Source organism: Notechis scutatus, chromosome 1, assembly GCF_049901735.1.
Source record: "Notechis scutatus isolate UNSWTSFEM ecotype Mainland chromosome 1, rNotScu1.2, whole genome shotgun sequence".
In the NCBI taxonomy this organism is placed as follows: Eukaryota; Metazoa; Chordata; class Lepidosauria; order Squamata; family Elapidae; genus Notechis; species Notechis scutatus.
In genome coordinates this window covers 59,258,452-59,274,347 of record NC_142009.1, presented here as the reverse complement: position 1 = coordinate 59,274,347, position 15,896 = coordinate 59,258,452, and the positions used below count along the sequence as shown (strand labels likewise).

General features: G+C 36.6%; 2 protein-coding genes across 4 annotated transcripts in view; one reads left to right on the top strand and one right to left on the bottom strand.

Annotated features, from left to right (window-relative positions):
• Window positions 1-1,404: 1,404 nt before the first annotated feature.
• MRPL33 (mitochondrial ribosomal protein L33) lies at window positions 1,405-7,202 on the top strand. The gene is made up of 4 exons (XM_026681614.2): window positions 1,405-1,551; window positions 4,508-4,529; window positions 5,267-5,373; window positions 6,966-7,202. The coding sequence occupies exons 1-4, from the start codon at window positions 1,530-1,532 to the stop codon at window positions 7,013-7,015; spliced, it is 201 nt and encodes a 66-aa protein (XP_026537399.1). The 5' UTR covers window positions 1,405-1,529; the 3' UTR covers window positions 7,016-7,202.
• A 1,205-nt stretch (window positions 7,203-8,407) lies between these two features.
• The window catches only part of RBKS (ribokinase), a 70,257-nt gene continuing 62,768 nt past the window's right edge, over window positions 8,408-15,896 (bottom strand). For all 3 annotated transcript variants that reach the window (XM_026681585.2, XM_087965374.1, XM_087965367.1), the window contains one exon: window positions 8,408-8,866. In XM_026681585.2, the coding sequence (XP_026537370.1) occupies window positions 8,693-8,866 (174 nt within the window). In that variant the 3' untranslated portion in view covers window positions 8,408-8,692. The remainder of the gene's footprint in view (window positions 8,867-15,896) is intronic.

Genomic DNA, 15,896 nt, shown 5'->3' with positions numbered 1-15,896 from the left:
ATATTTGGGTTTAATCTGGTATGACTGTTCTTGCAGCCTCATATTAAAATGTAGACATGCTCTTGAACTATTGATTTTCACCCCCTTGTTCAACTTCATTTTTCATCCAGGTAATTAAGTTATTTAATAGTGTAAAGGTTCCCGTGTGTGTTTCTGAAGTTCTTGTTGTCAGCTTTACAGACCAACTAGAGAACAAGTAAAAGACTTAAAATTTTAAAAAACAGTTAAAGCCACAGAAGAATATTTGTTATAATACTTGTTTTTCCACTATCAAAATACAGATATAAGGCTTTTCTTATCTGATCAATTTTGGAGTCCTTGGTGTCCTCTGAGCTTAGTGATTTCCTTGCAGACATTTCATTACCAAACTAGGTAACCTCATCATATTTACACAACTATTTTCCCAGCTTTCAATTCTGTTGATACATTATGAATTGCTATTCAGATGTAGCTTTCTATATCTCAACTACATGCTTCCCTGTCACCCATTCACGCTTGAGAAGTTTGCAGCTCTAAAGGGTGCAATAGACTAATTAATATTTATTTCTTCTATAGAAATATCTAGGGTCCATTTCAGCAAATCAGGTACTGTTTATAAAAATGTAAAGAAGGACGAAGCAGACTACAGCAATAGTGAGATAGAAAGGACCTGTGCAATGCATAGTATTGCCCCTAATGAACCACAAAGAACAATTCAGTAATGGATAGATTCCTCTCTTGTAATAATTAGAAGTCAATATAAATAAAATGTCTATGGAGATTCTCAGTCATTCAGGTCATGGTTGTCCCAAAGGTGCTTTTCTAAAAGGCAAGTGGACTTTCTTTGTTTTTTTTAAAAAAAGTTTTGCTTCTCATCCAAGAAGCTTCTTCAGTTCAGCACCTTTGGGACATTATAAATAGAACTGAATGGTAAGATTTGCCTAATATTAGCCTTAGACTAGCCTTATAATATAGCCTTAGACTAGCCGACAGTATTTTAGATTTTCATGAAATCACTGCGGTCACTATGTGGCAGAAAACTGGGTAAACCCTAATCTGGATAAAAATACATATTTATTACATATACATGGATAGGTAAGTGTGAAACATGGTCCGATGGGAACAATTTGAAAAAGAATGTGCATTCCTTCAGGTCCTCCAACTCTAGGCAAGTAACATATTTTCGATCTGGAGCATTCTGCCTAGTGTTTTATTCTTTCAGCAGCCTGGTATTAGCATCTAAGCAAAGAAAACGGAGCACAGGAACCCCGGTGGCTAAAGGGTTAATTCACGCTGCCGAAAGAACGGCGAGACCAGCGGTCGTCTGAGCAACCAGAGGGGGAGGAGACGGCAGATTCAGGAAGAAAGAGGGGGAATTCTACAATAAATGCCCAGTTTTTCAGATTGCAAGGGGCGGGCTTTAGCGAGGCGGAAGTAGAACCAACAACAAGCGCCCGCGCTCCGGAAGTATTTATAAAAGTTTATACGGCTCGATGCTTGCTTGGATTTGAGTGACTTTAGTTGCTGGCGTCGTCGTCGTCGTTGTTGCCATGTTTCTGACGGTGGTCAATTGTGAGTTGGTTGGGAGTTCCCTCTTTGGGGAAGTTTCGTGTGGTGCGGGCTCAGCACCACCAATCCTCCCTTGGGTACGAAGCCTTTGCCCGGTTGCCCGGGAACAGGGGCTCAAAAACCCGAGGTTATTCCTTGGATTAAGCCTTAAGATTAAGCCTTTTAAGATGCTTCTTGAGGCTAAACGAGAAGCGGCAGTCGGTCCACGCTTCCCTTAGTGCTGACGGGAGTAGTTGCAGGGCGAAGGTCCGGTGTCTAATACTACCTTCCCGTCTGCCTTATTTCAGAAGGGCCGGCCGCCTAGTGATTCGCGGTCCTAACATTGTGGTTACGCCAACCATATCCATCATTTGGGAATCGAGTAGAGATTTTATATACATTTAGTCCTCGAACTTACAACCGTTCCTTTAGTGACCGCTCAAAGTTACAACCGCACTGCAAAAAGTGACTTAGGACCGTTTTTCACACTCCAAACACCGTTGCAGCATCCCTGTAATCATGTGATCAAAATTCAGATGCTTGTGTGGCGACTGGTTCATATTTATGACGGTTGCTGTGTCCCAAAGTTATGTGGTCATTGCGACCTTCTGAGGAGCAAAGTCGATGGGGAAGCTGGATTTGCTTAACAATCAGGTTACTAATGTATCGGTTGTAGTGATTCACTTAACAAAGATTGTGGCAAGAATTCACTTAACAAATGTCTCGCTTAACAATAGAAATGTTGGGCTCCATTGCGGTTGTAAGTTGAGGACTTACCTGTACGGTAAATCGTTCTTTCTGCACAGAATGTAGGGTGAAGGAGGTTGCTTTCTCTTGCCTTCCTGAGATAAATTTGTCAGGCTTTATAACTGAAGTAGGGATAAGACTGAAAAAGTGGAGAAAAACTAATGAACAATATGGATTTGTGGAGGGAAAGGGTGCTTTTAGAAAATGTGGGCGGCTCATGCAAGAATCTGCTTGCATCTGTTTGACGCAGCTACCTCTTTTCCTAGAATCAAAGGGCTGCCCTAATGCAACTGCAGCACAATCTTGGAAAAAGGAGTTGTGATAACTGCAACATGCCAGTCCATGCAAATTTCCTCAATTCCAGCTTTAATGAATAGCACAGAGGCGCTGCATTTTCCCAACATTAAAAGCAATGCCCCTGATTCTCTTTTACAATCTGGAAATTGTTAATGATTGTAACTAGTAAACAATTGAACTGTCTTTAAAAGATGAGATATTGGCTATAGAGCAAGGTTAGATAGGAAGAGAGAAGTTGTAGCTGTTTTGATGTCACTGAGCTACAACTCCCAGCAGTTTTCAGTGAGAATAGATGATCTTGGGTTGTTAAGAACTGTAGCTTAATTCTGGGAAGCATACCAAAAAAAGTTCTAAAAGCAAAATATGTAATAGTAATGATAATAGGAAACATATAACTATTAATCAGAGACTCAAGTTTATTACAAGTCACTAGATGGGAACCCTACTCATTTTAATTCAAATGTCGGAGGAAAAGCCAGATCTTCACTGTCTTTAGGGCAGGGCTTGCAAAGTTTGAACCAGTTTAAATTGGAGGAGATTGTTCCAGAAGGCAAGTGCCACCCCTAAAAAGTATGCCTCCTGGGTCTCATAAAATGATCTTGTTTCAGAGGAGGGACCTAGGGCTGTGATGGCGAACCTATGGCACGCAGAGCCATTTCTGCTGGCACACGAGAGGTCACCCGGAAGAGCCCCACTGCGCATGCGCACACCAGCTGATTGTCGGGTATCTGCCGTGCATACGTGAGGGGAGACTCGTGTGGGAGATGCGCACGAATGCGCATGGAGCAGGGCACACGGGGGTCACACGCATGCGCAGGGGGCAAGGGGGTTGCGTGCTCATTGCATCATGGGTGCAGACATGTGAGTGCCTGCACTTTCAGCACATGACGTGGAAAAGATTAGCCATCACTGACCTAGGGTGTTGCCTTTCTGTTGAAGGGTATGGGACAGGCAGAGGACTTGAAAGATTCTGTTGTAGAATCTGTTTTAAGAATTATTGATAGCAGCCAGGAGTCAAAATACTTTACTTGAAGGCACAAACAAAGTGTATGTATATAGTGACTTTGTTAGACATCAAGAACCATTGGGAATAGATGGCGTACAAGCTAAGTAAATAAACTCTATCTAGTCTAGAATCCTTAAATTTGCATTAGAAAAGAATGTTAAAAATATGGTGAGTCATGAGTTTTCTTTGAATATTATTTAAATAGTTTTAAATGCTCCTTTTACTTCCACAGTTGGATTTGCAATGTGTTATATGTGGGACTGCCTTTGAAAACAGCCTGGAAACTAGTTTCAAAATAGACTGCTCGTTAGGCTAGATTATTCACTGAGATAGTTGGTAAAAACATGTCAGTTCTTCACCATCCAGACTGTCTGGCAGTTCATTTTCAGACCCAATTAAAAATATTGGTTTTTATCTTTAAAGTCGCAAACAACTTAGTACTAGGTTACCTGAATGTGAGCGCCTCCTATATGTACTTAGCTGGACTTTAAGATCATTTATTGAGACCCTCCTCTCACCAGGTCTTGTCACCAAAGGAGATGATGTAGGTATCTACGCGGAAGAGCCTTTTCTGTGGTGGTATCCTTTTATGAAATCCTCTTTCTAGAGAGGCTTGACTGACACCCTTGTTGGTTGCATTTTAGTGCCAGGTAGAGATATTTCTCCCCCCCAGCCTTTTAACTGATTTAGTTTCAAGTATCAGTTTTTGACTGACTGGTGTTGCTAGTGTTTTTTTTTTAATTTTATATGTTATTTGACTTTTTATCATATATGTTTTGTCATATTTTAGTTTGGTTTATTGTAAATTTCTGATAGGTTATTAGTTGGTTAAAACAAAACAAAATAAATTATACGGCAGGAATAATTTGGTGTATTGGTAAATAAATTAAAACTTTTAAATATTTTTTCTTTTTTGTTCTGCAATGCCAGTGGCCAAGAAAACCAAATCAAAGTAAGTAAATTTGAATTGCATGTACTAAACTAAACTAAAACTGTACGGTTCAGATAACTGCTGCTATTAATGGCAGTTAGGTTCTTTCTGTAATGGATTGCCTTGTGCATCAAAAATAATTGTTAAGAAATCACAGTCTGAGATTATCTGAAAAAGAGCTGTTCATTTAAGTAAATATCAAGTGAACACAGCTTTTCCTTTAATCTCTCAGGTTGATATAGTGCCAGGTTGCAGAATTTAGATGAAACCAGCATGTTTAGTTATGTCTGTTATATGTTTAATTTTTCTATGTTAAGAGCTAAAATTCATTATTGTATATAATATGGTCAATTAGGTTCTCTTTAGAGAATTGCTTTCTCGATTTCAATATGGGTGGTTATAATAATTTATTAAATATATATGCCACACAACTCTTTGTAGCACACAATGATGGATAATGGAAATACATGTACCTGTCACACCCTTTCCTTAGAAGATCTTTATGGGTATTGGTGGGACATGTGGGGCTATAAGAGAAAAAGAAATAGTTAATAAAGCTTTGCTTTTTGGGCTTCTCATTGCAAGTACTTGTCTTATTAAACAAAACCCCTTAATTTAAAAATAATAAGGAAAATTGGGAAAATGTAAGTTAAATATGTTAATAGACATTCATGCATGCACCACAAAGTAAAAAATGAATTACAAAAAATAATCATAGCTAGCCAAATAAAAAGGTTTTCTTGATGTTATTATTCTAGGTATATACTTGTGAGAATGCTCAGTGAAGCAGGAACGGGCTGTTCTTTTAATGTAAAAAGACTCCGGCTTCAAGACAAGCTGGTAATGCTAAGCTATGATCGCTTTGGTAAGAAATTGAAGAGTGTTTTGTAGGGGTATATAAATGGGAAGAACATTTTTGTATTTGTATTTGTATCCTTGAATACAAACAAAACATGTTGAAACCTCTGGTGTAACATAGCAATACTTATAGTAATTCAAATGGTTTGAGTAGGAATATTCAAGGTACTGAAATCTTAAAAATCTCTCAAACATTATGAAAAGGTATCAGACTTTGATACATACTACAGTAATGGATAAAACTGAGGCCTGTTAATGTAATACATTTGTTAAATAGAAGCACTGGTCAAGATTGAATAAAAAGGTAAAAGGCTGAAAAGGTGATGTGCTGGCAGTAATCTTACAAAATACAAATAAATTTGCAAAGATATTGAGACACAGAATGGTTTGGGGGTTTTCTCAAATGGAAAGAAAATTAGTGTTCTGCCATAAATACTTGAAACTGTTGTGTCAGAGTTCTTTTGATTGTACAATGTAATTGCAGCAGTGTGATGGCCTGCATTACCTTTGTAGCCATATGTATTCTGTACGTATGAGAGGTCCCCCCAATAATGCTTATTGTACACAACATAAGAGCTGGCTCCCTAAGTAGTATCCCCTCCATAAGATGTGCAGTGTTTAACAAATCCAATACAAATGCCTACAGAAACAGTCTTGGACCTTATATTGGTATGCTGTTTCAGCCCTTCAAGCTAGACTGGGAAACCAACTTTATGAATTCTGATACTATTTTATTATAAGAATCTTGCAAGTCTGAATGTGCTTCTCCTCCCTCTTATCTACAAGAGAACTAGGAGGGGTCAAGCCTGAGATGCTTTCTCAAATTATAATTCTGCCTTAGACTCAAATTTATTTAGCTTGCCCAATATCTTGGTTGCAGCTCTTCCTTCTGTTCTTCAAGGTTACTCTTACAGTCCATAATAGCTGTTCGAATTCCTGCTTGGCAAGGTTCTTTCTCTACAAATATTTGTACTGTGTGCCTACATTCCCGAGGGAAGCTTATATCCCATTTTTAATTTAAGGATCATATTTTCTCAGCAGGGATTTATTCCTAAACATTGTGATTATACATCAGTAAAACTGCAATCAAAATTTAGATCCGTTTAAAATGAGCAGCCAATGATACTGATCAAATGATCCAAACAAGAAACAATATCTTGATGTAAACTAGAAGTTACTGCATATGCTTTGCTTTAGATGGATTATTTTAAAAGTTATGTCACTGATATAGATTAGATTGGAATTGTAAGAAAAATAGGAAGAAAAATTATTCAGGGAAAATGTACAATTACTGATCAATATTTTAAAAATTTGGTGTTAAATCATTGAAACCTAGAGAGAATTTCATACATGTTGATATTCTATTTGTTTCTTACCGTTTAGGTTTCAAACTCCTTAAGTAAAAGTTTTCTTTACTTATTTTGCAATAAATGATATAGATTCTAGATGACCTATTGCATATTAGCTGTACATCACATTCATATTCATCCTCATGTGATAAAAGGCATGCAGTTGAGCCAATAATTGATTTAAGTGTATTTATGTAAAATGCAAGTTGGCATAATTTTAGGGATTTTCTTTTTACTTGTCTTTTTATAGTCAAACAGAAAGTCCTCTTCAAAGAGCAAAAAAAGATCTGTTCTGTGTAACTCATGCTTGGCTAAGAAGATTTGCGAAGATGTATACAAGGAAATACGAAGTTAGCAATGCTGAAAAGAGAAAATGAACTGAGATGGTCAAAGTCAATTGTAAATAATATCATTGAAGGATATTTAGAAGATGGATCGTCATCAATAACTTTGTTTTCACAATTGTGAATTAAAACTCTGAATCCACTGTGTGTATGTTTCATTTCAATCAGAAGAGGTGAAACCACATACAAGAGGTTTCCTCAGTTTTTTGCACTTAAACTCTATAGATTGCAGCAAATGGTGGAAACAATAGTTCAGATACATCTGGGAGAAACAGGTTTATGGAAGTTTATTCTCTCCTAAGAAACATTCTACATAGCTACAAAAATTGAACAATGGAATAATCTGCCTAGCTTGATTGGCTCTCTCAGGCATACAGGCAGGCAACGGAGCTTACATTTTTTTAAGGAGTTTTATATAGCAGCTACTGTTGACTGGTGTTATGGGTTTTATTTATTAGATTTTATTAGATTTCTGTACCATGCAAAGATACTTTGTTGTACCTCCTCCTCCCCACCCCCCAAACCATACCCCATAAACATCCATAGCACAAACTCAAAAGTTTTTAAAAATTCATACCATGATTTCATCTCAAATATAAAAAGGGCTTCAGGAGAGGTCTGTCAAATCCCCCATTCCTTGAATGAGCAGGGGGTTGGACTTGAAGACCTCCAAGATCCCTTCCAACTGTTATTTGGTTATTCTGCATTTCAAGATGCTGGTCATTGCTTTAAAATATCACAATGCTTAATAGAACCCAGGTATCTTAACAGAATATTTGGATTCTGTTCTCCATTTAGAATCTACCCACCCAAAATATGCCTGCAGAATTTTCTCAGGAACTGCTTTCCTGTGGAATGTATTTAACCAGAATTAACATGTGCCCCTTGTTCTTAATAATTAGGAAGCTTGTAAAACTTAGCTTTTCCAAAGAGTATTTGGAATTGAGTATGTGGTAGTTTTACATGTGATTGTGGGACCTTGGATTAAGATTAGTCCTATTGTGATGGCTGGCTCCATCATATAATAGTTTGAGTGTTGTTATATGTTTATAGTGTATTATTGCATATATGCTGTGAACTGCTTGGAGTGAGTAAGTGAAACAACATAGAAGTCTTCTGGCATATGTCTTATATTCAGGAAAAAAGTTGTTCCAATAATATAGAGGCCATGTCAGAGAAATTTCAAATTTTTAAAAGTTACAACTTCTACAACTGTGTCTGGAAGTTGAGTCATGGCAACTGGATTGCCACAAAAGTGAGCCTTGCCTTTTTGTGTATGCTATGCCTCAATATATTAAATAGTTCTTTCAGCTTTGATCATCCTGTTTCATTCAGTGCAAACAAAGAATTTCCAAATGGCACAAAAAATTTATTCTCGGGGTAGGATCACAATTTTAAAACATACAGTAGTAAAAGGGTCCTTGCTTAGGTGACTAAGACATGGAAATAATCTCACTGTAAAGCTGAAATGCTGTATCCTAAACTGGAATTGCAGTGTGTGACACCATGTGCGTCTCATTCAGGATAAGGCTAAGAAACAATATGCAATTTGTATCATCTTCATTCTGGCATCCGTGTAGTTGGCATTTGTTTAAAAAGTTTGAGGAGAGAAAAATCAAATGTGTTACATAGCTTAAAATAGGCTTTGTAGCAGATCCTTTCTGTAAGGGTAGGAAGTCTGTGTTCCGGTTGTTTGAGTGCTTATGGATGCTATGAAGTTACTTCTCCTCAGCATTTCATGCAGAGGCAGATTGGGGTAGTGAGCCAGGTAGAACGCTAGTGCTCCAACAAAACTGTCACCAGCTCCCTAGAAGTAAGTAAAAGGGGAAAAATGAAATACTACAAATGTCGGTAAATAGAAAATCCTGTAAACCATGTACTTTAAAAATTACCACCCTGAGTTTTCATGAAAATGTCTTCAATGCATAGATGAATGTGAATGAAATGGACATATCTGATAGCCTTGTTGTTTAAAGGTGACTCATCTTTTGCTATCTGTGGTTCCCAATGGATGCAACCATACAAGGGCAGAGGATGTTTTCCCACCCCTAATTTAGAATGGCTTTGGTTCTATGTTTTGGAAACTACTTCCTGAAAAAGGATTACGTTAGCAAGAGAATACCTAGGAAATAAAAGGGATAGTGGGTCAGAATTCAGGGATTTATTAGGTTGTTCATGGCTTGAAAATGATTTGGAAAAAGTGTTTTAGATCTTACTCAAGTGAAACCCATTTCTGCCTCATTTGGACGAAAAAGGGCATCTTAAGAAATAGCAATGCGCTACCTGAAATTAAAAACAATTGTTCCAAACACTGCTTCAAGTAGAAATAGCATTGATCTATAGCCATCTGCTGGGGAGGGGTTGTCATAATAATTAAAAGTGAGGCAGAATAAGGACAAAACTCCTTTACCTTTTATACAGGCATTGAGAATTGAATACTTTGTGTGCAGAAGCTATTTGTCTCTCAAGAGTTGGAAAAGAAAGCAGCACACAGGAAATGTTAAAAGTAATGAACTTATTGTAGCCTGTTTTTAGAAGGTAGTTTACTTATCCAAACAAGACTCTGTGATATTCCTTTGCATTCTGTAAAGCTGAGCCACAGACTTCTACAGTTAATAGAAGCTACATCCATCTGTGGCTAGCAGAATTAAAATTTCTGCAAAATATCAGCAATACCCAGAACGTTTCCTTTTCAGATAATTAATTCTTCCATTTTCCTGAAAAGTTTAGTTCTGACTCATGGTATTCTATATCCTTCATGTAGCTAAAATCATAAAACCAGAAGTATGGCTAGTATTAGGTTGTCAAGCTTTATTCAAGTTAGTGCCCTCCAGTTATGTGGTGCTATAATTTCCAGCGAACGTAGCTACATTTTGCTTCCTATATTTATGCTTTCTGTCCTTCTATTCAACTATCAGCCATTTTTTAAACCTCTGGTTGGTAATGCTATATAAGCAGTCCTTGATTTATGACCACAATCGAACCCAAAATTTCCATTGCTAAGCAAGACAGTTAAGTGAGTTTTGCCCCATTTTATGACTTTTCTTGCAACAGAGTTAAGTGAATTCCTGCAATTGTTAATTTAGGAACGCAGTTGTTTAGTGAATCTGGCTTCCCCATTGACTTTGCTTGTCAGAAGGTTGCAAAAAAAATAAAAATCACATTACAATGATAAATGTGTTTATACATTTTTTTTGGTCCATTCAATTGTGTCCAATTCTCAGAGAGTATCTGGATAAGTCCCTTGGCAAGATTTTTCAGAAGTGGCTTATGCATTAGAAGTGGTTTATATATTAATCATTAATTTAGAAGGAAGAGTTCATAATAGGATACTAAATTTTATAATATTTTAAGAGCTACCGTATGAATGAGAAGTTATATTAAAATATTCAAATAAATAAACAGAAAATCCTCCATGATAATTACAATTTTCCAACTATATAATGGCAACTGCCTCCAGATACGACATGCATTTAAACAGGAGAATTCTGCACAGGATTTATAGTTAAGATAATTTTGCACGTGAAGCACTATTATGGCAATGTCCAAAAAAAGCTATGTAGTAGGGAAATGACAAAGCAAAATGAGCACAAGACACAGGCCTCATCACAGCTGATGGCAAAGCAAGCAGAGAAATCTGGTTTTTGAGATAGTGTAATGCAAACAAGATACAATGCCTATAAATCTAGGCCTACTTTGAAAACCCCAGCTGACTTTTGGCAGGCCAAAATACATAAGGTAGTATCACATTTATATTACCTTGAATCTGATTGCAAAAGTTCTGTAATAAGCCTCCCCCCCCACAAAAAAATATTACCATGTTCTCAAATGTTGGTCTGCAACATCTGTAATGCCGAATCAATATGGTCAATTGTCAGTAATGCTGGAAAGAGAAGTACCACAAATTCTGTGGGCAATAATTGGGAAAGATGGCTAAATGATACAGCAAAGAAAGGTTTATGCAGGCCTATCAAGCAGATAGTTCCAAACTGGGAAGAAAAAAATAGCATTGTTATACAAATGGTCCATTGAAGGAGGCTTCAATTATGGGATTAGAAAATTAAAACATTCTTCTAATTTTGAATTTTTTTTCACAAACAACTCCCAAGAAGCTGGGGAAAAAACTACTATTTTACATTCCTACCTGGCTGGATGTTGTAAAGAAAGTTCTTGGGTTGAAAGATTGCTGTTTTGAATCTTGTTAAAAATTCCATAGCTAAGCTATGAAAGCCTTGGTGTCTTCAGTAAGGATTATTTAATTCAAAAATAACAACTGCTGTGTTAGAAAAGTGTACCCATGCAATACTTTGCATCAGTGCTCAGGAATCTATATCCATTTCCTGGCTGATTTCCTGATAGGTCATTTGCACATGATTAAATAGTGCTTAGTGTTAGACTCATACATTCTTGAAAGATGAAGTCAGATAAAGTGTCTGCTGTATCAATGATTTTTTTTCCTATTTGAAAATATCTTATTGCACAAAACTATTCAAGATCAAAAAGCTAGGATACTTTGGAAAGTTATCTAGTTTGTGGTTTACTTTATTAAAAAAAACCATCAGTATAAATCTCCCCTCTTTGGACATACAACTCAAAAAGTTCTGCAACTTGTTAGTTCTTGTCATCTCCATAATAATTTATATTTTCAAAGTCCATGGAATCAGTCACCAGTCAGATAGGCAATAGGCTGACTTCTGGACAGACTTGAAAATAGGTACAGCAATAAAATAAGTTTGTCATGTTAACTGCTAGTTGTCAACATCCAGAATAACATGCCCTGGTGATTTTTAAAGAGTTACCACAACATTTCTCTTGCAACACATTTTAAGGGTCACTCATCAAAGCATTGCCTTCTGTTTTCACTTACAGTGTAGAACAGTCATTACTGATTCCTTGGGATGCAATTCCCCAGTTCCTACCTCTGGCATAATTATTTTGTTCTCCATGATGTTTTGTATGTAGCATCACATTGAATGTGGAATGTTTTGTTAAGAAAAATTAAACGTACAGGGCTTTGAAAGGTAGCATAGAAAAAGAATAATTAGATTAAATAGATCAGTTATCATCTGCTATAGAAAATAATTCTGCTAACACACAGAGAGAGAGGAATACTACTATTATTCATAAAATACCATCTGTGGGCCTGATGTTGTGCAAACTGTTGTACGTCATTTCCCAACTATCAGAACTGATTGGAACTAAGCAATTGTATTTCAATTATGTAAGTATTTTGCTATTTCCACTTGGACAATGTTTAACAAGAATTTCTAAACACAATGGGCTGATTTTCATGAATTCTGCTTGATGCATTTTTGGAGAAAACCATGCAGCTTTTTAAATTTAAATGTAATTTTACAGGCGAAGGTCTTTACTTTTAACTGTCTGAAACCTTAATGATTGTAAGTTTAATTTTCACGTCAAGAGAACAATGATATTTATCTCATAACCAATGTATTCTTGAATGTCATTCAAATTCTGCTGCTTTAAAAGAAGGTGATATTACATTTAATCTAGGAGGCAGGTTCTGATGCCTATTGTAGTTAAGCTATTGATATTTGCTTAAATGGGTATCGATATCTAACCAAACCAATGGCAAACCAAAACATCTTGTGGTACTACATTTTCTAATAAATTAAGGATTTCATTTAGTATTATATATTACAGAGGAGACTACAACTGTACCAATTTTTTTCTTTATAACATTCATTCATTTACTTCTGTAACAATCTTCATTCTAAATTATGATATGCCAGGAAGGAAGTGCTTTAACCTCCTGATTCTTTTCTGCAATGTTTTAAATACACCACAGATTTACCCAGAACATTCATGTAGCTCTCTTTAAATTTTCAGTAAAATTTCAATTTGAAACTACTAAATAAAGGTGTATTTAAAGTGAGGAAAGTAAATAATGCAAACATTAGTCTTCAGATGTAAGGTTTGGAAGCAACCAGATCACATTAAAAAAATATGCTATTCTGCTTAGCACATTGGCAGATTGGAAGGAAATCATATTGGAAATTGTATAATAAAAGTTTGCAAAAATGTTGTAAATCACTTGGCAGTGCCATTCAGTTTGTAACTGCCAGTCTAAAACCTGAAATATTTTAGACAGCCAGAGGGCAGCAGATTGCCAATTATTTATTATTGTATTTTGATTGCACAGGTGAGGTAAATTTTCCATCTCAGGCATCTAAAGTTTTATAAACATTTAAAATTACAGAGAGGCAACTTTTGAATTCTAGGCCTTTGGGATTTTTCCATTTCTAGCTATTGCTTATTTCGATATTTAATTTGAAAATAAGAAATTCATAAGATTATAGCTGATGTTAAGTAAATTATCAAGCATTACGGGTGGCAAGACTTTGCTATTACTTGTTTGCCTGCAAGTATTCAAATCCTGGACCTCTGCCTTAACATATCATTACCTTCAGCGCCCCAAGCTTTGGTCCATAACTCAAATACTCTTCTCTAAGGATTAAATGATCATCATTAGTCATTAAATAGCAAATATGGCAAAGAAAGTAGTCAGACAGAGCTCCTACACACCTAATTATCAAATACTTCTTTACAATCTTTTTACTACACAATGAAACAGCAGATGTCTATTAGGACTTAGATTGTCAGTTACATTAAGCAGAATATGTACATTTAAAAGTCCAACTGAAGTGCCTGCTGTTCCGAGAAGTTACACCCACAGCCTAATAGCCCTTTTCCTATTTCACAATGTAGCAACAAGCTCTACTGATTCATTAATGAGCAGAGGGCACTCTCTATATTCATATGAAGATTTTTTTTAATGATAGCATTCACCCCCTGCTCCCCCACCCAGGATTTCTGATTCTGAAAACCATGTTTTGTGTTGAGCATAGTCAAATTAGGATCCAGAGCTACCTTATGAACTACAAGGCTCCTTTTAAACTCAGAGGGAGAAAATGACTAGACGCTGATTTTCATCAACGTCTTGATTTATGAAGCTGCTCGCAATTCACATGTCTCCAACGGCTGGATCATCATTAAATTATGCATTCCCATCTGGAAGAAAAGCGGGAAAGCGGCAGCCCCCAAGACAAGGAACAGAAAGGGATTTAATTAGGTAACTGGATGCTTTGGAAGTAAGATCAGACCTTGACCTGGGTGGTCCTCTGCTTCTCCTGCTGCCTTATGTTAAGACCACAAGCTGTACATGTACAGAACTGTTTACATTTGCTCAATTTGCTTAAATTACATTTCCATTCATTATCAAACAGCTATTCTAACCGAGAGGGAAAAGGTCTTTATTTAAAAAAAAAAAAATCATACGGTTATGTCTAGAACTAGTCAGGACAAGACCATGGGATCCCGCATTATGAGGTTACATATCTGGCTGTGCACTGATGAATCAAAGAGGAACCTTCCCTTCATTATGTGGAAATTATATTTCATGGGGGGAAAAAAATTCCTGTGTACCGCTCAATGCCTCATTTTTCCTTTCTGCAAATGGGAGAGAATGTTTTTTATCTCAGTAAGTAGCCAGATGCTTCAAAGCTTATAAAATGCTTTTCAGTCACCAAATGCATAGAACAAGGCAGTCAGCAAATGGAAGCAGGTGAAGTATTTTTCCACTCGTTATTAAACAATCTGTTAGTTCTGGTAATAGAAATCCTACAGTATGGTGCAAATACATTTAAGTGTACCACTCATTCGCCTTCCAGGCTATTCTTACATGAAAGTAGCAGAAGCACATATCGTTTCCAGCATGTTTGATACTATTCTATCTATCCGCGCTAAGCTTTCTTAACGATTTCAACAATATTTTAAGGGTGTTTTATTGTTAATATTATTATTATTGTATCAACTCAGTCTGTTATCAATAATGTGGTATCCTGTCCCTGTGACTAAACACGAAGAAGCCACAGCCAGAATGGTAGTCATTTGGTGATCTGGATAGGATAAATACTGAGTAAGCATTTTTTTCATGCCAGAGCAATTCAAACTTGGCAAAGTATTGTTATAGACAAGCAAAGATTCTCAAAACTGTCTTAAAAGGTTGAAAAGGAACAATGGCAGAACTTCAAAAATCTGATGGTATCCAGTTGTGTCTGGAGTTGCAGGGCAACTTTCCCTAAAAATAAAAATACTGGAAACAAGCAGAGTTGGCAGGGAAATCTGACTCCACCCATGTTTATTTTCTGAGCAGCCCTTCTATGTTGTTTTCCCCGAGGAAGGTGCTGTAGCACCTTCTACACTTGTACATCGATTCTGCGGAATGTTTAATCACAAATAATTGATTAGGATAATAAGATCCTTAGGAAAATTCATTTTCAAAAAAATTATTTCCCAAGGACAAATATTCAAAGCACTTCTTGGAGGGAAAGAAAGCCCTCTAAAATTATTTCAACAAATGAACAAATCCTTGTCTGTTTCACAGGAGCAACAATGCTACCGGGAAAGGCCCCAACGGTCTGTATCAGGATCAGAAGTTAGGGTGACCTATTCTCTGTCTGGAATAAAAGCAAGACAAGTCAGAGGGAATGATTTCAGCTCCCGCTACATTCACAGCCAAGCTGAACTTTAGCAAATAATAAATGCAGTGTTAAAAAAAAAAAAACCAGTTGCTGATTAGAGCAGCTGGTGGTTTATTCTATTCTGTATGGCTCTTTGTATTTCCAAAATTCATCGGATTGCATATTTGAGGCGAGAAAGCAGAAGGCTAAGTCACAAGGTTATTTTGGCTACCCGATAAATAGAGGCAGCTATTATATTATCACTATCTGGGGCATAATTGTCTACAATAACACCCTCCATCTCACCATGCTTCTGTGCAATTAGCCACAATTAAAGCCCAACTGTTCTCCCAA